At 33.8% G+C, this 24907-nt stretch overlaps 1 protein-coding gene across 1 annotated transcript in view; it reads left to right on the top strand.

The window, feature by feature from the left end:
• Positions 1-1809: 1809 nt before the first annotated feature.
• Positions 1810-24907, top strand: part of pax2b (paired box 2b) — a 74336-nt gene continuing 51238 nt past the window's right edge. Inside the window, exons 1-5 of the mRNA XM_056469030.1 lie at positions 1810-1966; positions 4553-4663; positions 5850-6015; positions 7937-8134; positions 19822-19901. Of these exons, the coding sequence (XP_056325005.1) occupies positions 1810-1966; positions 4553-4663; positions 5850-6015; positions 7937-8134; positions 19822-19901 (712 nt within the window). The remainder of the gene's footprint in view (positions 1967-4552; positions 4664-5849; positions 6016-7936; positions 8135-19821; positions 19902-24907) is intronic.

Here is a 24907-nt window from a genome sequence, read left to right as displayed (position 1 = left end):
AAATCAGACAGATTAACCTGATTATCAGCCTTCGGGACCAGCAAAATAAAACAGAGCGTACAAGTTACATTGCATTCGGGGTTTTTTCTTTCTCTTTTGTTGTTTATAAGTTGTTATAAGACTGGTTCATGCTCAATTGTTCAATCAAATACATCTTTATTTCTAGAATGTGTGTGCCAAACAGCCTAAAGAGAATAAACAATATTTCAGATTGTGGAAACATTCCAGCAGACAATATTTATTATAAAATACAATTATTATGAAATATATTTTATTAATATGGTTTATGTTTTATTCTTAGTATTAAAGAGATAAAAGGAGAGCGAGAAGGAGGGACAGAGAGAGAGACAGGAATCATCATCATCATCATCATCATCCCGCTGTTGTTTTTTCATCTGTGAAGAATTTCTCATTTCGTTTCCTAATTTATATTTTCGGCGTATTGCGTTTTACGACTGGGCTCTAAAAGTCATATTTCTGCGAAATCAGGTTTATGGTCTAAAACGTGGGCCGAACAGTAGTAAAAGTTAAATATTGAACTTTCATTTCTCGGCGTAATTTTTGATGCTTTTCATTGGAGGCCGTAACTTTAAATGGTGTGTGAATGTACTTAGAGAACACATGCTGAACCCTGCATAACCACGACTGAGGAATGGACTTACATCCATCCAGTGATAAATCAGTTGCATTATATTATGTTAAAAGTATTTAAACTTTTTATCGATCAGGAGTAATAATTAATAATAATAATAATATTTTAACATATTTGTTTCTTTACATATTATAGCCTTTTATACTTTTAAATTGTAAAATAATTGCGTTTCCTTAATTTAGAATATATAAACACAAATAAACAAACTGATAAAGTGTGCCATAATTCGCATTCTTCATCACAGTGATGTGTATTGGTAGGCTATATATCTCAGCGCACACATTACTAGCACAGAATTACACTGTGTATGTGTGCGCGCGCGCGTGCCTGCATGTTTCCATTTACGTACTAATATGCCTTTGTTAATAGACAACATATATCTAACAGCTAACTGATTCACCTTTTAATTTTGGGCCTAAATGGCAAGATCAATGGAAAACTGTTGTAATGATCTAATTAATTATGTCGAAATTAAAAGCGAGCGCAGAATCAATCTCTTGCGTGAAGCCTCCATCTGTCCGCCTCACAACACAAGCTCAAGGCCCAAATCCCTTCGTTTTACACTTTCAGCTTATGTGCTTGATTATTTAGCATGTTTTTGTGTGCCACGCGGTTTATTTGTGTGACGATTTAAGGGTCTTTTTTTAGCCAAAATAAAAAACTGTAATTTAATAAAATAAAAAATGCATCTAAAAAATAAATACCATGAATTACAACGAAATAAAGAATTAAATAGATCGAAATGTAATTAAAATTGTACTTATTTAATTATTATTATTATTATTATTATTATTATTATTGTAGTCTGTGTAGGTATTATGTGAAAATCCGTAAACCTGCTGCACGCTATAATTTGATAGAGTCCATATGCAATATAATTAATATAAAATGAATATTCATATCATACATCATATTAGTTATATCAGTTATATATCAACTACAGTTGTGAACTGGCCAAACAGCAACTCTTCTCCACTTTAAACATAAGATGCATAACTATAATGCGCAACTTTTTGTTAAGCATCGAAGTGGAGTTTGGAGTCAGACTGGCTTCTGCTGATGCTCGGTAATGAAGGGCTCGTGCTCTGATCGATCAGTGACGTTACCATGAGAACGGGAGGCTGAGAGAAGGAGGAAATATCTTCACCTCTGGCAAAATGAGCTTCTTCAATGCTCAGCAGAACGACGAGGAGAACAGAGGAGAGGAGAGCAGAGCAGCGGAGAGATTCATCTGCGGGATTCATGTGCGCGGTTCCGTCTGTGTTTGGAGAGATCCGTACAGCGCCGCAGAGAAGATGGATTACTCACTGTCAGGTCGCAGGGCCATAATCAAATTAAGTGTTAAACGTTTTTGTTTTTTTGATCTTACATTTTACTTTGCTTGTTTTCTATTTTTTCATGGGATTATCAAAGCCTTTAGATACATTACAATATATATATATATATATATATATATATATATATATATATATATATATATATATATATATATATATATATATATATATATATATATATATATATATATATATATATATTATGTATAGTATGGTTTGGATATATTGGATGGTTTTAATAAGCATTTTTGTTGTGTCTAAGACCCTGACGGACTCGATACACAACGCCAAAGTCCTGTTATGATTTACAGTGCCTGCTCAAATTCACTGTGAAATTTCTCCAAGGGTGACAAAAACACTAACACTTAATTTTAGAAGTCTACAAAAAAAGAGCGAAAAAAACGCAGAGAGCACAAGGGCAGGGGGGAAAGGCTGGGAGGGGGTCTCACAGAGAAAAAAGCCTAGCTTTGGGGAAGGTGTGCAACGGAGGGTGAAATTAGAGCCCGCAGTGCTACATATTGTACCAGAAGCTCCTCCAAAAACACCAGGAGAAAGAAAAATCATCCTCTAACCTAACTAGGAGGCAGACTAGCCGACTTGCCCCCTGCGTCCCTTAGAGATCCGTCCAAAACATTTCCACTTTACTGCCGCTTTATACTGCCAAGAAAGGATTGCAATCTTTGTTTATAAAACAAAAAACAACACCATGGAATTAAGAAATGTAAAATACGTTTAAAAAAATAACTTTTAAATATTATATGAGATCATATTCTCTTCATTAATATTTTACATAAAATGACTTTTCCATCTATTTCGGCTTAGCTTTACTTAATCATGAAATCATATTTTTTTATTTAAATTTATTTTTAATAATTAATTTTGTATTATTTATACATAACCGTTCCTAAACTTCAAATAATTTTTAATTATTTATTTTATTTTATTAAGAATGACACCTATCAAATAATAATAATAATAAAACTAAATCTGCAATTTATTTTATTCGTTTACTATTGGCCCCCATTAAGCAAAGTATTTTTATTGCAGATTTCTAATGGTTAAAAATTAGGGTTAAATTAGCCTACAGCATCAAAGAGTACAATAAAATAAAATCTTGCAAAAAGTTACGCTATTGTCTAATTTGTAACTGAGCTGTTAAATAAAAAAGTGAAAGTATAAACCTGAACAAGCAACTCCAGAGAAGTTTACTTGTAATTTTCCGAACATTACCTCATGTGAGAGTATTTCCCCCGAGAGCATTGAACATGTTCCGAATCTTTTTTTTTCTTTGTCAAAAGTTATTGTTAATAGATAAGACGGCTATACCTGTCTCCAAGTGCAGCAAAACAATTAATATCTAAAACTGAAAAAAAATTTATGTAATATTGAACTGAGATTAAAGAGAAATAAAACAGCGCAGCTTTACAATCAAGAAGAAATTAACAAGGGCATAATAATTCATTCAAAAACTATTTAAAAAAGCATATATTGCATTAACCACTAAACGTCATTTATCTATTTCCTCAACTCTTGTTTTGCTGTTTCTCTGGAGGGTTAGCAGACGACAGAGCGCCACCTACAGCCAGTCTCCGTGACTCTGATCCGATCCAAAAGCGGCTCACCGCAGAGACAAGCGCAGCAAATCAAAACAAGATGGTGTTTAAATCAAACCATAATCACACCATCGACCTCCCCATTAATGACATTAGAGCTGCGCTTTTCCAGCAAGACGCTTATTTGGCATTATATTCCGAAGGCCGCAGCTGCTATCTTTTCACTTATAATGCTATCTATTCGTTTATAAACATCCATGTTTTAATTACGCGGAGAAGCATTTTACGCAATTACCTGTCATTGAACTGATTGTAAAATTAATATAATGCATGGAAGAAAATACGCATATTTGATTTTGACAGAAGTATTATTACACAGAAAAGCAAATGATTTGCTCTCATCCACTCCCAATTTCCACTAAACTCTCTCTCTCCCATTGACTCAGATGCACCGAGTTTCTCCCTCCCCTTTTTGGAGTGACAGGCGGATGGAGCTTCATCTGAGCGAATCACAAAGTGCTGGAATCTACTGCCTTTGTCTGATACACTCATCCATAGTGGCGAAAGGGGGTCCGCGTGAAGGAGGGGGCCGGAGCTTTTTACAAACCGATACAACCGAGCCAAGTCGTTCAGTCCCGGGCCGTGCGCGCAAGCAAACGCATCGTGTTGTTATTATTGAGGGGGAAAAGGTGCGCACAGGAAACCCGCAGTCTCCAATGCTTCAGCTATCTGTCATCCATGCGCAGATCCAAGCGAAACGGCACCTGCTAACCGAGACCACCAGGATATAACACGCAAATGGACGGGACGAGCGCTGGAAAATGAGTTGTGGGGAAAACATGCGTGCTGAAAACATTTAAGCGTCCGTTGCGTTGAGAGCACTTTGTTCTGACCCAGAACGCACGGTCATGCCTGACACCTGACAAATCCTGCGTGCATTTGCAACTTTCCGAAGTTCCCCCCTATATCCTCTGCTGGATTCACCTTACGTCCTCCTTCGATTCTTTCAGTTGTTCGGTGTTGTAAGAAAGACGAGACGGCGACTTCAGTTGATTATCTGTCTTTTCTCGGTTATCCGATGGATATTCACTGTAAGGCAGACCCCTTCTCCGCCATGCACCGTGAGTTACACTGGAGTTTATCTGGAGAGTGTTTTTTCTTCTTCTTCACATTTGAGCCAATTAACACCCTCACTGGAATTATTTTTAACCTCCATCATATAAAATATATCTAAAAACAATAACTTACTTTATTGCGTTTCGAGAAAATTAAAAGAGTTAATAAAATACAATTGAGAGAAATAAAATCATGCGATGTGCATGTGGTTATTGTTAAAGAAGTAGCAAGAAATAAAAAAGCGAAACTATTTTGGAGTATGAAATATGTGTAGTTAATTAAAACAAACAATACAATAAACAACAAATAATTAGCCGTTAATTAAATATTAACGTTTTTAATGCATCAAAGTACCGACGTTTAATTGAGTTTTAAAAATGAATGTTTTAAGAAAACAACTGAACTGAGATGAACAATATGTAATTTGATCAAACAAAACTGTTTAATAATGTATAGCCCATCCAGGGGATGAAAACAAAAATGCTCGTGTAATTTAATAGCTCACCTACGACTAACAAACCCCAGTATTGTTTCGAGAAGAGCACGCCAAAATGTTTAATATACATCCATGGAAAGCAGATATGCGAAATAAGTGATATCTCGGTTGATTTTTTTGTAATTGATATTTTGAAACGCTTCAAAACAATATTGCAAACACGGTAAATATATTTACATTTAGCCTGCGGTATCGCGTTTTAATGTATATATATAGTCTTACTATACAAAACCACAATGTATATGTTATGTAAACAATGTATATGTTATGTATATATTTAAACATATACATTGTGGTTTTGTAAAGCAAGTATGCGCATAATGCATATAATAATGTGTTTAATTATAATCTGAAATAGCGTACGTAGAAAAAAAAATCCTAATATTCCTTATAAAAATAAAGCAAATATACTAGTATAAATTCTGCACGCTTTTTGGCGTAAGACTATAAACAATAACAAAACTGTACAAATCTGCTAATGCGAATTTATTTCATAACTGTATATATTCGTTTGCGTTTGTTTATTCTCAATGTGAGTAAAATCATAAACACAAAGTGAAATTCGCCTTTTAATCGGTGGTTTCTAACTGGCCTATCTTCTGTTAATTGGACGATCGAATGTGCCGGACTCTGTGACCGGCGGCCTGTATGTAATGTTATGTTGTGGGTGTTTGTTGTTGTTGTCTCCGGTATAGGGCACGGGGGAGTGAACCAGCTGGGCGGGGTGTTCGTCAACGGAAGGCCTTTACCTGACGTCGTGCGCCAGAGAATCGTGGAGCTCGCGCATCAGGGGGTCCGACCCTGCGACATATCCCGACAGCTGAGGGTCAGTCACGGCTGCGTCAGCAAGATCCTGGGCAGGTGAGACCCCCATCCGATGTAGAAAGATCTGAAATGTCAAACATGGACCATTTAAAAACATCGCGTTAGTTGATGTATTTTTGTGCTGTGATCATCTGTACTCTCAGGTACACTTAAAAATGTGGATCGGATTCACTCAATTTTTTAAGGTGAGTGGTTGCAAATAATTTATATGGGCTGAATTTATACAAGCAGATTAAACGTAGTAATGTTCAATTTTATTTCTATTTAAATTCAACCTATATACATTGTTAGCAACCACTTAAAAATAGTAAATGAAATAAATCCCTTTTTCAGTTAACTAGTTGATGTATTTCTGTGCGCTGTGACACTGATCATTTGCACTCTCAGAATTAAAGGTGCAAGAGCTGTCACTGGGGTGGTCCCTTTTCAAAGGGGACACATTTGTACCTAAAAAGTCCATATTGGTACCTCAAATGTATAAATTATTACCTAAAAAAATAAAAAGATAAACATTTGTGCTTTTCTACCACCCTAGTGACAACAGTACCATTTGTACCACCCCACTGACAACTCTTGAACCTTTATTTCATGAGGTTGTTTTTTATCTTTCACTACACTCTAAAATACTGTTTTTGTGGTAACACTTTACACTAAGGTTGTATTAGTTAATATATTTACTAACATTACCAAACATTGAACAATACATATATTACAGTATTCATGTTAGTTAACGATTGTCAGTCGTTCATCGTTAGTCGGTGCATTAACTAATGTCAACAAAAATATATTCGGATTTTAAAAATGCATTAGTAGCTAAATGTTGAACTATGGTTAATAAATACTGTACAAGTACTGTTCATCCTTAAGTTTATCTTAGTAAATATATTAACTAATGAAACCTTATTGTAAAATGTGACCAGTTTGTTTAATATGGACGAACCCGACATTACAATAAAATAAAATAAAACAAATAACATCAATTCAATTTATGGTAATTTTTTAACCCATCTCTTGGGTTTGTCCATATTTTACCCAGCGTTGGGTTAAAATAACCCAGTATGTTTTAGTTCATAAGCTTTACAAGTTCAAATGTACTCTCAGTTAACATGAGTGCATAAAACATAATATGCACATATATTAATATTAATATAAAAATGATTAATGTAGTTTGTAAATGTAGTAATGCAAATGCTGCTGTAGTTTTGAGAACCCCACAAATATTAAAGTTATGGAAGATAATAAAAACATTATTTTCAGCTGAATATTAAGTGTGCATTTGTTCTGATTATGAGCATTAAATTCAGCATTGTCTGTACTTATTATTATTATTATTATTATTATGTCCTTGAGAACGAGTTTCCCTCTCAAAATGTGTGAAAATGCTCTAATTGCTTTTTATTTTCAGTACGATAACGATATGATTTTTTAAAACAGTGTGCTGCAATCAGAACTGTGTGCACAAGCGGAATAAAATCAATTATTTAGCCGATGATAACCGATGATCTGAAACGATTACATAAATGATTAAAATAAATTAATTTGTTAGTTCGGGCTATTTCAACAACAACATCAAACCCAGAAGAAGAACTGCTAATGAGTTTGCTCAGTCGCCGCATGACCATTTTATTAAATGATTGATCTGGTTTATCATTTCAGACACGTTTTCAACTTCAATTGATTTTGAATGTCAGAAACACGTAAGCTTCCGTTTTCGAGCAGATTTGATCTAATGTTAATAAGTGGGTGACTAAAACAGATGGGCTGTTTAATGTCCTGCTGCGCAAAATCTGAAATTAGTATTCTAATCATATGATAATTTCCTACCGGTTCTGCTATGGGCCGTGTTAAGTAGCTTAGATAAAACATTTTCATGGCTTTGTTACAACGCATCTGTTGTTTATTGTCATTCGCTGCGGTCATGTTATATGAAAATCAGATTTACACGTGTTCCGCGCAGATACTACGAGACTGGCAGCATAAAACCTGGAGTCATCGGAGGATCCAAGCCTAAAGTGGCCACGCCGAAAGTGGTGGATAAAATAGCGGACTACAAAAGACAAAATCCCACCATGTTCGCCTGGGAGATCCGGGACAGGCTGCTGGCGGAGGGCATCTGTGATAACGACACCGTCCCCAGCGTCTCCTCCATAAACAGGTCAGCTCTACTATATCCACTTTAGCTACTTCATTTTTCTAGTGGGATGTTTCTTTGCCATCTGTATTATAAATGGACTATTTATTTATTTATTTGTTTATTTATTTAATGACTATTGTGTTATCTGTAGCATATGCTATAAAATGTTTCGACTATATAGCCTGTTTGTAATCTGATCAAAGGCTATAGAATACTTAAAGGGTCTTTGATCTCATCGGTTGCCATGGTTACCAGGTGAACGCGCCTTTACTGGTGTCTATTTAGCGCGCGTTGACTAATTTGTCACCGTGGTTTTTCAGATATATACATGAAGATAATTTGAGCACTAAGCATGTTTTTTAGTACTCTTCATACGAGAAATAAAAAAAGTTTATCCTATAGTCTGATTATCATTTGTTTAAGGAAAAATTCTGCATTTATTTTAAACTAAAATCGCATTGCGTCTAATTTTTAAATAAACGTTTTTGGGGTTTTTTTCCTTTAAAGTAGCCCGATCGGGTATTTTTGGTGAATATCAGACCATTGTGGTAATATAAAGGTCTGCTCTGTGGCTTTCCCGGTGGTCTTAAGGGTGTAATTTAATCCCCTGCTTCAAACTACGGCAACAATGACTGACTGAAGCTCTAAAATCTCATCTGACCTAGTGAAAACCGATCAATGAACGGTGATCAGACCTGGAAAAAGAGAGACAGAGCTGCTCATTTGAGTTCCTACCATTATTTATCCGCTCCTTCTGTTTTCAGAGATACATATCAAGTCATTTGGGACGATGCTTTTTCGTGTTTCCCAAATTCATAAATTTGACAAGAGACTAGGCTATAATGTATTGTGTCACACTGGTTTATACGTATTTTAATAAGATTCAATCTGATAACATGAGTGTGCATGAACAATACTTCTAAATGACTTATTAATTTTGGTTAATATTAATTTCAACATTAAAAATACGAGTTATTTTATTGATGTATTAGTAATTATTATTGGTCACACTGTACAATAAGGTTCATTCGTTAATGCGTTTACCAACAGGAACTACGTTTGAACAATACCTGTACAGCGTTTATTAATCATAATTAAGCATTTACTAATGCATTATTAACATCCAAGTTCTTGCTTGTTTGCATTAGTTAATGCGCCGTGAGTTAACATGAACTAACAATGAACAGCTGTACTTTCATTAACTAACATGAACAAATACTGTAGTAAATTTATTGTTCATTGTTTGTTCATGCTAGTAAATGCATTTACTAACATTAACTAGTACAACCTCACTGTAAAGTCTTACCATATTATTTAATGTAACTAATTACAATGAACTAATACTGTAATAACATTGCTCCTCATTGGGTTATGCAAATTTATATATTAATTAATGAAGTAAAAAAATGATAAGAGATTATAATTATTTGTGTTGAAAGATGTGGCGCTTGTTTGTGTTAATATGTATAAGATTTTCCTTTAATAACATAAGTGTGCATGAACAAAATTACTTATTAAAGTACTTATTAAATTACTTATTTAGTTAATAATATTTTCAACATTAAAAATACATAAAAAATACAATGAGTTATTTTAATAACATATCAGTAAATGTTATTTAATGTAACCTAAATTACAGTGAAATAATACTGTAATAATATTGCTCATTATTGGGTTGTGTTAGTTTATACAATAATTAATGATGTTTAAAATGAATAAGATCCTATAATTATTTGTGTAGAAACATGCATGGTGCTTATTTGTGTTAATATGTTATTATAAGCTTTTCATTGGATAACAGGTGTGCATGAACAAAATTACTTATTAATTTTAGCTAGTAATATTTTCAATATTAAAAATGCAATGAGTTATTTAAATAATGTCTAAGTGAATATTATTTAATGTAACTTAAATTACAATGAACTAATACTGTAACAATATTGCTCATTATTGGGTTATGTTAGTTTATAGATTAATTAATAATGTTTAAAACTGATAAGAGACAATAGAGAGATCATTATATGTGTTGAAAGATGTGTGGTGCTTATTTGTGTTAATATGTTATTATAAGATTTTCTTTTGACATCATAAGTGAGCTCTTCTAAAGCATTTAATCTTAATGCCTAATGTTTAACATTAAAAATATAAGAATTTTTATATTTATGTATTAATAAATACTATTTAATGTTACTTAAATTGCAATGAACTCACTAAGACTGGAACAGTAGTTGGTTTATGTTAGTTAATACATTAATTAATGAACCTGAATGTAAATGAAAATGAAAATAATCCCACACAGAAATAAACTGTTGTGTTGTTGTGAATGAAAATGTTTTATTTTCATTCACAATTCAGTATTATTTATTTATTATTTCCATATGGAATGATGATCGATAATATCCACCTAGACTTCACTATGAGAAATCTGCAGCATGCGTAATCCATAATCCAATAAGATCCTATTTACATCCTTAAAATGGTGTTTTAGAGTAGCGTGTCAGACCTGTGTGGAAAATCAAAACGTTAAAAAGAAGCAGTGAGGCGCTGAACTTTGGTTAAGATTCACTCTTCCATAAAACCAGACTCTGCATTACATTTTAATGAGTCGATGGCAAAGAATAGAGCGCCTCACACAACAGAAGAGAAGCCTGGAAAAAAAAATTCATTTCATGCCTCATGGTCACCTAAAAAGGGCCATTTGAACGTCTTTTGACATGAACTTGTGAGATAAATGCAAAATGTACGTTAATGTAATTACCGGAGCCCTTAAACGTCTCGAAAGTCTAATTGAATTCAGTCTGGATGTATTTTGAAACAGGAAGCAGGTCTTTGTTTATGAGGGAAATTAAAATATGAATGCCAGCAAATATGACTCCCTTTTTAAAGACTGTATTAGGGATAGCTTAACTTTGATGGAAGGCAATTTAGTTTTTATTTCAAAGTGTGTCAATATACTCATGCATGAAGCACTGGATTATTGAATAAAGCTCAAATTGAGCTAGTCTGTTCACTGCAAACAAAAAAAAGCTTCTTATTTTCAAGTTTTTGACTTTTTCTGGATCAAAAAAAAAAAAAAAAAAAAGAAAAGTTCTTAAATCAAAAAACAAGTACAAAATATTATTTTATTTAAAAAAAGTGTCCAAATTAAGTGATATTTTCCTTAAAACAAGCAAAATAATCTGCCATTCCAACCCAAAAACTAGATTTAGTTTTTACTCATCCCAGTGGCAGATTATTAAACTTAATTTAAGGAAAAACCCACTTAATTTTGACTCAATATTTCTGAAAACAAAACAATATGTGTTTTACTTGTCTAGAAAATGCTTCTTGATTTAAGAATTATTAGATATTTGGGGTAGAAACAACAAAAACCTGATATAAAAAAAAATGATATGATCAATAAGTCAAGACAACACATGTTTTCAGCTAATTGTAGCTTATTAAACTTAGTTAATCACGTTCCAGTTTAATTTTATGAGTTAAGCTGTTTTAAGTCAGTTTAATATAATATAGTTTAAATGACTCATTAGGTTAATTTGATTCAGCTTATAGATTTAAGGCCACCAGTATTTTTACAGTGTGTTGTTGATAATATTTGGCTATTCTGATCAAATTCACTTCTTCAAAAGTAAAAAAAAGAAGAAAAAAAAGAGACTTTGTTGGTTAATTACACAAGTTGTGCTGCTGTTTTATTGATTGCTTCATTCTTTACAGCGTTAAAATCTCTAGTTGGTATCTTTTTATGTGTGCCAACCGAGACGGGTCAAAATTAAATGGGGTTTTCCTAAAAAAAAAAAGCGAAATAATCTGACATTTCAAATCAAAAACTAGATTTAGTTTTTACCCATCCCAGTGGCAGTTTATTAAACTTAATTTAAGGAAAAACCAACTTAATTTTGACTCAGTATTTCTGAAAACAAAACAATATTTGTTTCACTTGTCTAGAAAATGCTTCTTGATGTAAGAATTATTAGATATTTGGACTAAAAACAACAAAAACCTGATATCAAAAAAAATGATATGATCAATAAGTCATGACAACACGTTTTCAGTTAATTGTAGCTTATTAAACTTAGTTAATCACATTCCAGCTTAATTTTATGAGTTAGACAAGCTGTTTTAAGTCAGTTTAATATAATATAGTTTAAATGACTCATGAGGTTAATTTGATTCAGCTTATAGATTTAAGGCCACCAGTATTTTTACAGTGTACTGTTGATAATATTTGGCTATTCTGATCAAATTCACTTCTTCAAAAGTAAAAAAAGAGAGTTTGTTGATTAATTACACAAGTTGTGCTGCTGTTTTATTGATTGCTTTATTCTTTAAAGCGTTAAAATCTCTAGTTGATATCTTTTTGTGTGTGCCAACCGAGACGGGTCAAAATGAAGTGGGGTTTTCCTAAAAAAAAGCTAAATAATCTGACATTTTAAATCAAAAACTAGATTTTTTTACTCATCCCCAGTGGCAGATTATTAAACTTATTTTAAGGAAAAACCCACTTAATTTTGACTCAATATTTCTGAAAACAAAACAATATGTGTTTCACTTGTCTAGAAAATGCTTTTTGATTTAAGAATTATTAGATATTTAGACTAGAAACAACAAAAACCTGGAAATGATCATCAATAAGTCATGCCAACATACAGTATGTTTTCAGCTAATTGTAGCTTATTGAACTATAAGTTAATCACGCTCCAGTTTAATTTTATGAGTTAGACAAGCTGTTTTAAGTCAGTTTAATATAATATAGTTTAAATGACTCATGAGGTTAATTTGATTCAGCTTATAGATTTAAAGCAATCAGTATTTTTACAGTGTATTGTTGATAATATTTGGCTATTCTGATCAAATTCACTTCTTCAAAAGTAAAATAAAGAGTTTTGTTGATTAATTCTGCACGTTGTGCTGCTGTTTTATTGATTGCTTCATTCTTTAAAGTCTTAAAATCTCTGGTTTGTGTCTTTTTGTGTGTGCAAACCGAGACGGGTCAAAATGAAGTGGGGTTTTCCTAAAAAAAAGCTAAATAATCTGACATTTCAAACCAAAAACTACACTGAAAAAAATATTCAAAGATAATTCCTTGGATTTACTCATTTTTTTTACGTTAGTGGTTGTAAACAATTTATTTGAGCTGAATTTAAACAAATTAAGTTGAACATTGCTCAATTTCATTTGTTTGTTTAAATTTAACACAAATAAATTGTTTGCAACACTTTTTTTCAGTGTAGATTTTTTTACTCATCCCAGTGGCAGATTATTAAACTTAATTTAAGGAAAAACCCACTTCATTTTGACTCAATATTTCTGAAAACAAAACAATATTTGTTTTACTTGTCTAGAAAATGCTTCTCGATTTAAGAATTATTAGATATTTGGACTAGAAACAACAAAAACTTGAAAATGACATGATCAATCAGTCATGGCATTATGTTATTAGGTAATTATAACTTATAAAACTAAGTTAATCACACTCCAGCTTATTTTTATGAGTTTTTTGGTTTAAGTCAGTTTAATATAATATACTGTAAGTTTAAATGACTCATGAGGTTAATTTGATTCAGCTTATAGATTTAAGGCAATCATTATATTTGTATGGTTGATAATATTTGGCTATTCTGATCAAATTCACTTCTTCTAAAGTAAAATAAAGAGTTTGTTGATTAATTCTGCACGTTGTGCTGCTGTTTTATTGATTGCTTTATTCTTTAAAGTCTTAAAATCTCTAGTTTGTGTCTTTTTATGTAGGCAAACTGAGATGGGTCAAAATGAAGTGGGGTTTTCCTTTAAAAAAAGCTTAATAATCTGACATTTCAAACCAAAAGCTACACTGAAAAAAAATATTCAAAGATAATTCCTTGGATTTACTAAATTTTTTTAAGTTAAGTGGTTGTAAACAATTTATTTGGGCTGAATTTAAACAAACAAATTAAGTTGAACATTGCTCAATTTAATTTGTTTGTTTAAATTTAACACAAATAAATTGTTTGCAACAGTTTTGCATGCAACACTTTTTTTCAGTGTAGATTTTTTTACTCATCCCAGTGGCAGTTTATTAAACTTATTTTAAGGAAAAACCCACTTAATTTTGACTCATTATTTCTGAAAACAAAACAATATTTGTTTTACTTGTCTAGAAAATGCTTCTTGATTTAAGAATTATTAGATATTTGGACTAGAAACAACAAAAACTTGAAAATGATATGATCAATCAGTCATGGCATTATGTTATTAGGTAATTGTAACTTATAAAACTAAGTTAATCACACTCCAGCTTATTTTTATGAGTTTTTTTGTTTAAGTCAGTTTACTATAATATACTGTAAGTTTAAATGACTCATGAGGTTAATTAGATTCAGCTTATAGATTTAAGGCTATCAGTATTTTTACAGTGTATTGTTGATAATATTTGGCTATTCTGATCAAATTCACTTCTTCAAGAGTTTGTTGATTAATTCTGCAAGTTGTGCTGCTGTTTTATTGATTGCTTTATTCTATAAAGTCTTAAAATCTCTAGTTTGAGTCTTTTTATGTGTGCAAACCGAGACGGGCCTGTTGACAGTGAGAGGATATCCAAACTCCAAACACTTTTCTTTAACATACATTATTAAGGGCTACAGAGCTCCCGTTGTACTAAAGTGTCTCCACAGCCAACAAGTGACAGCACTGAAACCGGCAGACTTATAAAAACCTCCTCAGCGGCGCTCAATATTATCGACTCGCATGTAAAAGCAATTTTAATATTTCTTCGGAGGATTTTCAGACATTAATTCCCTCGTCCCAATGACTTATTCAATAACAGAAACATAGATTCTGGATAAAGTCTGCAGATTTATTCTCCCCAGCCCACGCAGAGGGGTCAAACAATGGTTTTAAGGAGCGAAATGTAATATAATATTGATATGTTGTCACTGCCATGATAGCATGTTCTCTATTTCAGCGGCCCGAGGACAGATCCCTGAAGCTGATGTTTACTTCAGTGGATATCAATATTAGCGGCGCTCATTTTAATGGGAATATACTCGCGCTTTGAATACTATCCGCAGATGCAGTGTCTACATTCTAAATATTTTGACAATCGATAATCTTCATGAGGCATGAAATGAAAAATAAGTCGCAACCCCCCCCCAAAAAACAGGCTTTTTCGTATGTACAATTGAAGTCAGAATTATAAGCCCCCGCTTGTGTTTTTTTCCCCCCAATTTCTGTGTAATGGAAAGAAGATATATTTTAGGGAGTCATTGTGGCTCAGTGGTTAGCACCGTCACCTCACAGCAAGAAGGTCGCTGGTTCAAGTCCCGGCTGGGCCAGTTGGCATTTCTGTGTGGAGTTTGCATGTTCTCCCTGTGTTGGCGTGGGTTTCCTTCGAGTGCTCCGGTTAATTACATAATAATAATATTTATATAATATTTATTATAATATCTATAATAATAATATTTATATTAATAATACATTCAAAAAAGTAACTTCTAACAAACTACTAATGTAAAATGAGCTGAAACAACACAATTCTTGCGGTTTTTGGGATGGTTTAATTGTTTTATGTTCATTCATTCTTTCATTTTCTTTTCGGTTTAGTCCCTTTATAAATCTGGTGTCGCCACTGCGGAATGAACCGCCAACTTATCAAGCACATGTTTTACGCAGCGGATGCCCTTCCAGTTGCAACCCATCACTGGGAAACATCCACACACTCATTCACACACATACACTATGGACAATTTAGCTTACCCAGTTCACCTGTATCGCATGTCTGGACTTGTGGGGGAAACCGGAGGAAACCCACGCGAACGCAGGGAGAACATGCAAACTCCACACAGAAATGCCAACTGGCCCTGCCGAGGCTCGAACCAGTGACCTTCTTGCTGTGAGGCGGCAGCACTACCTAATGCGCCACTGCATCGCCTTGTTTTATGTTCAATCTACTTAAATTTTCAAAAATGATAAGTTAACTTAATTAATTTGTGTTGAACCCAGCATTTTTTTACCGGGTTATTTTAATAACTATATTCTAATAACTGAATTTATCATTTTCTTTTATTCATTTTCCTTCGGCTCAGTCTCTATTTTAGAGGTCGCCACAGCGGAATGAACCACCAACTATTCCAGCATATGTTTTACGCAGCTGATGCCCTTCCAGCTGCAACCTAGTACTGGGAAACACTCACTCTCACACACACTAATACCCTTTGGCCAATTTAATTTATTCAATTCACCTATAGCGAATGTGTTTGGACTGTGGAGGAAACCGGAGCACCCGGAGGAAACCCAGGCCAACATTGAGAGAACAAACTCACACAGAAATGTCAACTGACCCAGCCGGGACTCGAATCAGTGACCTCCATTTCATAATTCATTCATTTTCTTTTCGGCTTAGTACCTTTATTAATCTGGGGTCGCCACAGCAGAATGAACCGTCAACTTATCCAGCACATGTTTTACGCAGCAGATGCCCTTTCAGCTGCAACCCATCACGGGAAACATCCATACACACTCCCATTATATACAATTATTGCATTATATTTTACTAAATATTTTTCAAGATACTAGTATTCAGCTTAAAGTTACTAGGTTAATTAGGTTAAGTTAGGGTAATTATTAGGTATAACGATGCTATGTTCTGTAGACAATAAAAAAAATATTAAGGGGGCTAATAATATTGACCTTAAAATGTGGTTTAAAAAAATTTTAAACTGCTTATGTTCTAGCCGAAATAAAACAAATAAGACTTTCTCCAGAAGAAAAAATATTATAGGAAATACTGTGAAAAAATCTTTTCTCTGTTGAAGAAAAATTAAAATAATAATAATAAATTTGACCTCAGCTGTAGATGCGTTTGTTGAAACAGAAGCAAATCCATTGGTGATGAATAGATCTAAAGTTTACAAATGAGCGTGACAGCGGGCCCTTTTCCCAAAGTGCCGTTCAGATTAACAGAATCAAATGCTGGCGTAAGCTTGTACACCGCACTGAGCAACTATTGCTTTCCTGTCACATATAATTTATAGCTTTCCATTTGCATCCCGGGTACCCATGTGGCTAATTCAGAACTTTTTTATCCTGGAGTCTAGATCAATAGAACCTCATCCACGCTAGAACCAAAGCCTGAGGCGCAAAAACACACACCGAGTGCGCGGTGAGGACGATTACCGAGGTGAATTGTTGTGATTTCATGCTTTGTTTGCGAGATCACTCAAGGAAAAAGAGCTTTTCAATATATATCTCTCCTTAAAGCTACAGCGGCTCTGCTTAAACAACTAGACAGGATCTGATCCATTCTGTCTGCTTTTTTTTTAAACATAAATTAATAAAACAGAAATAAACACTGTTCTTTTAAGCTATGCATTTGCTAAAAATCCCAAAAAATGGATTACAGTTCCCAGAAAAATATGAATCAGCTGCTTTCAACACTGATAATAATCATTAATGCATAAATTAAGCATATTATAGTGATTTCTGAGAGATCATGTGACACTGAAGACTGAAGTAATGATGCTGAAAATGCAGCTTTACATCATTGGAATAAATTATAATTACAAATATTACATAAAAACTTTTTAAAAATAATAAAATTTAATTACATAGAGGAAATGGCTAGTTTAAATTGTAATATAACTAACTTTTTGTCTTATGTTGTTGTTTTTGATCAAATAAATGCACCCTGAGTGAGAACGAGAGACTGTCAGACTTTCACACGAGAGACATTTTTGCTTAGCTCATTTATTATATAGATGTGAATGGGATTAATATGCACAGTGATGATATAATAATAGTAATTTACAGCATTTTCAGCATTTACCTAATTCAGAATTTTTATCCTGGAGTTTTGGATAAAAACAGAGCAAACGTTGAGGGCGTTTGGAGTGAAGATTTTTTCAACACATTTCTAAACATAATAGTTTTAATAACTCATCTCTAATAACTGATTTATTTTATCTTTGCCATGATGACAGTAAATAATATTAGACAAGATAATTTTCAAGACACTTCTATACAGCTTAAAGTGCCATTTAAAGGCTTAACTAGGTTAATTAGGTTAACTAGGCAGGTTAGGGTAATTAGGCAAGTTATTGTATAATGATGGTTTATTCTGTAGACTATTGAAAAAAAATCTAGCTTAAAGGGGCTAATAATTTTGACCTTAAAATGGTGCTTAAAAAATTAAAAACTGCTTTTATTCTAGCCGAAATAAAACAAACAAGACTTTCTCCAGAAGAAAGAATATTATCAGACCTACTGTGAAAATTTCCTTGCTCTGTTAAACATCATTTGGGAAATATTTAATAAAGGAAACTAATAAAGGGGACTAACAAATCTGACTTCAACTGTATATCTCTCCTTAAAGGTACAGCGGCTCTGCTTCTCTCTCGAGTCAAGATCTGATCCTTTCTATTTATTAAATTAATAAAACAGAAATAAACACTGCTCTTTTAAGCTTTGCATTTGATAAAAATTCCAGTAAAAACTGATTACAGGTCCTACAAATATATGAATCTGAAGACTGAAGTAATGATGCTGAAAATGCAGCTGGAATAAATGAAATTAAAATAACAAAGATGAATTAAAGATAAAAAAATCCATCAAAAAAATATTACAAAGAGAAACTAGCTTTTTCAAATTGTAATAACATTTAACATTTAAAAATCTCGCAAGTAATTTCTGTTTTTGATCAATCAAATGCACCCTGAGTGAGCACGGGAGACTGTCAGAAGCATTATATTTTTAAATTGAGCCCCTTTGATTATATACAGTGTGCATTTATTTTAAACTAACTCGTTTATTTTAGATTTGAATGGGATTCATGTGCACAGTAATGATATAATAATAATAATAATCTACAGTGTTCAATTTGCATCTCGGCACCCATTTACCTAAATCAGAACTTTTTATCCTGGAAATTTATATAAAAAACGTACAGAGCATACAGTGAGGACGATTATCGAGGTCAATTATTGTGATTTCATGCTTTGTTTGTGAGATCACTCAAGGAAAAAGAGCTTTTTGATATACACTTGAAGTCAGAATTATCAGCCCTTCTGTTAATTTTATTACATCCCAAATGATGTTTAACAGAGCAAGGAATTTTTCACAGTATTTCCTATAATATTTTTTCTTCTTGAGAAAGTCTTATTTGTTTTATTTCAGCTAGAATAAAATCATTTTAAGGTCAATATTAGCCCCTTTAAGAATTATTAGTTTTGGATTGTCTCCAGAACAAACCATTGAGATACAATGACTTGCCTAATTACCCTAACTTTACCCTAATTAACCTAGTTAAGCTTTTAAATGTCACTTTAAGCTGAATACCAGTGTCTTGAAGAATATCTAGTCAAATATAATGTACTGTCATCATGTAAAAGATGAAGAAATCAGCTATTAGAAATGAGTTATTAAAACTATTATGTTTAGAAATGTAAAACATAAACTGGGGAAAAAATATACAGGAGGGCGAATAATTTTGACTTCAACTATATATATATATATATATATATATATATATATATATATATATATATATATATATATATATATATATATATATATATATATATATATATATCTCCTTAAAGGTACAGCAACTCTGCTTCTTGCTCGGGCAGACAGGATCTGATCCCTTCTGTCTGCTCACAGATATATGAAGTAAATCTGAGATTATGGGAGCGAGACAGACAGACTGTGTGAGTGAATGTACTGTATTTACTGTGCAGGATCATCCGGACCAAGGTTCAGCAACCGTTTCACCCTTCACCAGACGGGACGTCCCTCTCCACCCCAGGACACACTATAAGTAAGATCACATTATTAACTCCTTAAAGCCATTTCTGGAGCTTTCTGCACCAGGTCATCCTTCAAATCAAACCAAGGGTCAATCCTTTACTGCTCAGAGCGAAGTATTACCTGGACCAGTTAACAGAAGAAAAAAACACACACGTTTTCTAGTGATATGAATCTGTAATGCACTCAAAACCTGCCTGCACTGTAAAACATATCTGTAAATTAGCAGTGTTCTGAATTTTGTGATTCATGTTGGTTAGTTAGTTTGTTTATATAGCACATTTTTTACAACACAACGTTGCCCAAAGTGCTGAACACAATCAATACTAAATTAAAATAAAACCTACATCCCATAGATAACAACTAAAACATAAGGCAACAATTAAAAAGAATGGCGTGTCAAACGCTTTTTAAAAACAGAGTTGGAGTGTGTCTGATGTGGGGTAAGAGCCCATTCCAGAGTTTTGGTGCGATAACAGCAAAAGCCCGATCCCCACATCGCTTACAACGGGACCATGGTATAGAAAGATTAAAACGGATCAGAAGACCTTAGTGCCCTACCAGGATTATATACATGTAGGAGGTCTGATAAGTAAGGTGGTGCCAGATCATTTAAAACAAAAATTAATAGTTTCAAATCAATCCGTGACCTAACAGGCCGCCAGCCTAGGGAGGAAAGAACTGGGGATATGTGCTCATACTTGCGAGTCCCTGTCAGAAGTCTCGCAGCTGCATTTTGGACTAAATGCTATCTATTTAGGGCATTTTGACTAATACCCACATATAGAGAAGTGCAATAGTCAAGTCTTCCCAAAATAAAAGCATGGATCACCTTCTCAAGTTCATTAAAAGAGAGGAATGACTTCACTTCGCCACAAGTCGTAGATGGAAAAACTGGATTTAACAACTGAATTTACTTGTTTGTTAAATTTCAGATCACTATTGAAATGAAACCCAAGGTTTCTAACAACAGGTTTTTGATAAGTTGATAGCTTACCAAAACCTAATACACGCAGAGGGTTAGGATCGCCAAACCAGACCAGCTCAATTTTTTCTTCACTGAAAAATTTTTCCCATTTATTTATGCTTCTGAATTGCATTATGGGAGCTTGATCTCGAAAACTTTTACTTTTGATCTTGAAAACTTTTACTTTTAACCTTGAAATGTTTGAAAAAGGGACTTTTATTAATATTTTTAATGGTTTGCAGTGCTATTTTGTCTGTGTTGGTGTTGTAAATTACGCTACAAAACTCTTGTAATCCACTCCCAGTACATTTTCTGTTATTTTGCAGACTCATTTCTTTATATATTATTTCTTATACATTATATTATTTCAAACTACTAAAATGTCAATAAAGTCACTCTGTGAAACTGTAGAGTTGAATTTTCAACATCAAAAGTCGACAGAGCAGAGATCAGCATCCCATAATGCAATTCACAACCGGAAGTAAACCGAAAACAGAAATACAGAAACTGTTAATTAACAGATATGTTACTTTAGCTGTGTGTTTATCTGAAAACAACTGCATATTTTGAAATGCTCATCAGCCAATCAGAATCAAGCATTCAACAGCATAAATACAATAGTATTCATCACATTATTCTTAAAGGTCCCGTGAAATTAAAATACAGTTTTTTAGATGTTAGTATCTGTCTGTTAGTCTTAAGGATATATATAAGCCAGTGTGCTCTGAAACAGTGACAAATTTTACATTTACAAGATATAAAAATGATATAAACATCCAAAGTTTGCAGTTTTTCACTTTCACCTAAATGGATCAACAATTTTTTTGATGCTAACTCACACTTCAGTCTCTCATCAAATCTTCTGGCCAATCAAATGCTCTCTAGTATCTGACAAGCCCCGCCCCCTTTAAGATACTTCTCATTTGCTTCTCATTTGATGCACTTGAGCTCAACCACTCTCACTGGCAGAGCTGTGATAAACCAAAACACTATTGGCTGTTTTTTTTAAAGGGGAGGAGCTACTTTATGCTCCACCCTCTCTTCATGTTTCAGTTGAGATTGTCAATCATCGAATAAAAAATTGCACATTTCAAAGCACTTCACGGCAACTTTAATTAATTAACTGGTCATTTATACAAGTATAATAGGCAAGATCAGTAATATTGTTCATTCATTCATTTTCCTTCGGCTTAGTCCCTTTAATAATCAGGGGTCACCACAGTGGAATGAACCGCCAACTTATCCAGCATATGTTTTACACAGCGGGTGCCCTTCCAGCTGCAACCCACCACTGGGAAACACCCATACACTTTTGCATTCGCACACATACACTATGGACAATTTTGCTTAGTCCATTCCCCTATAGCACATGTGTTTGGACTGTGGGGGACACCGGAGCACCTGGAAGAAACCCACACCAACACGGGGAGAACATGCAAACTCCACACAGAAATGCCAACTGACTTAGCCAGGCTCAAACCATCTACCTTCTTGCTGTGAGGGGGTTGTGCTACCCACTGTGCCACCGTGATGCCCTAATACTGTTAATGTTTATTTTAGACACCACATTTATTAAAGGGATAGTGCACCCAAACCTTCTGTTGAACACAAATAAGATACTTCTAAAAACGCTGGTAGCTGGCATCAATTGACTTCCATGGTAGTCTATTTTCTTACTATGGAAGTCAATTGGTGCCAGCTACCAGCATGTTTATAAACATCTTCTTTCATCAAGGTTTAAAACCAAATGGCAGAGAGTAAATGCTGAGGTAATTGTTTTTTTTGGCTGAACTGTCTCTTCAAACACCTTATTTGATTTCTTTGTGTTTTGGGTTGAAAGTATAGCAGCCCACTTCTTTTATTAATTATAATTCATATGTTAATCATATTTAATGAGGTGCAGGAGTCTGAGACCACAGTGAAATTCCAGAAGCTAATTTAAGCCTGGGAAATAAAAAGGCGCGTTTTAAAGACTTAATTACATTGATTAAATGCTGCAGTTTGCATAAAAATGTGAAGCAGTTGAACTATTTTTTTAATATTGATTACAATAATGATTTCTTCTTGAATTATTACTAAAGGTAAACACTGAAGCCTGGAGTAATGGTGATGAGAATTCAGCTTTTCATCATGGGAATACATTGAATTTCAAATTATATTGTTAATTGTATTGTAATTGTAAAGCAGGCTTAAGAATATTGTCGTTTATTTACTGTATTTTCGATCAAATAAATTAACCCTTGGTGGGCACTTTCAGAAATGTTATTGTTTTGCTGTTTAATTAATTTTAATTAAGCAAATTTAAAACTCTATTGCCGCACTGTAAATCAAAATAGTAGTTAAAGTATTAAATATAAAAAGAAATAAAAATTATTATGAATATTTTAGTTAATTTATCAAAAGTCAATCAGTAACACTCATTCTTTCATTTTCCTTTGGCTTAGTCCCTTTATTCATCAGGGGTCACCACAGCGGAATGAACCGCCAACTATTCCAACACATATTTTACACAGCGAATGCCATTCCAGCTTTAACCCAGTACTGGAAAACACCCATACACTGTGATTCACACACACTCTCATGCACTACGGCCAATTCAGTTTGCTGAATTCCCCTATAGCGCATGTGTTTGGACTGTGGGGAAAACCAGAGCACCTGGAGGAAACCCACTCCAACAAGGGGACAACATGCAAACTCTACAAAGTGTTACAAAAAAAGTGTTATGCTGACAAAACTGCTGGGTTGTATTAACCAAACGCTGGGTCAAATTCATCAGTTAAAAATGTTATTTATTGATTTTTATTGTATTTAAAAAAATCTTTCTCATATCCCTTAAAATTCAATCTGATATGTGTATTTCCCCCTGTACACCCACATTGTTAGACACACACAGGTTTGTTTTTGTGTAAAATCTGTACATCTACAAGGGTGTACTCACACTAGGCCATCCGAACGGTGACCAAGTGCATTTGATCCCTATTTTATGGATTGTTTGACAGGTGTGAGTGCTCTGAATCGGGCACGGGGCCCGGTTCAGTTGACCAGTTTTGAAGAGAAGCACTCTCGCTCAGCACAGTGGACTGGCCTGGTTGGAAGAGGTGTGCCAGAGCACAGTACCGTTAGGCTTTGGCGCGGTACGCTTGTAGTGTGAGAGCAAAGTGCGGCTGAGCCCAAAACTGAAGACACAACCTCACTTTTAAGGGACTGTTTCATATAGATTTATTAATCATTCTTACTTTTCAATAAACACGCACTGTCATAGTTAATCAAAGATGCAAACACCTTGATGCACATCAGCTGCACCTTCAGCAAACCTCCTAACACCTGCAGCACGGGGACTTTCTGTTCAGCAAAAGATTTGACTGTGTGTCACTGCATATCAAATGACTTAAAATAATACAAAACAATAGAACTAAAGCAATCTCCACTGTGCTGAGCGAGAGCGCTTCTCTTTAAACCTGAACAGTCACATCATCGATGACGCAAGCGTGCTCAGGCTTGGAAGGTAAAATACAGTGTGAGTCCTGGCATAGGGGATGGGGGCATTTGCACCTGGCCACAGTTCAAGACAACCGTGCCTAGTGTGAGTACACCCCAAGTATGCTCAAAATGTATAGAATGAGCTTCAAGATATACTACATGTGGAATCTGTATCATCTATCGCTATATTTAAGGTGCTGTATGTAAGTTTTTGACTCTTCCAATGGTTATTAATTAGCAAATAATATAAATAATGCAAACGTAAACAGTGGGTGAGCAGGTTACATTGTAACCCCGTGTCCTAAGATAACCACATAGATTTGCAGCGATGAGCAATTTAGCTATTTGCACCAGACAACACCACAGACATTGAAATACAGCCATTCAGAAGCACAGAATAGTGCACATACTGCCCTCCAACAAAATGGTGAGGTTTATAATCTATTTAATATATATTAAACCTCTTTAACATTATTAAATGTAGATGCTGAATCACTCATATGTGTTGGTTTGCAGTATTTTACAATTCTGAAGTTCAATTTCAAGCGGTTTATTTTATTATCAATATCTGA

The sequence above is a fragment of the Danio aesculapii genome, chromosome 12, assembly GCF_903798145.1.
Source record: "Danio aesculapii chromosome 12, fDanAes4.1, whole genome shotgun sequence".
NCBI lineage: Eukaryota > Metazoa > Chordata > Actinopteri > Cypriniformes > Danionidae > Danio > Danio aesculapii.
This window is presented reverse-complemented; position numbering and strand designations above follow the sequence as displayed.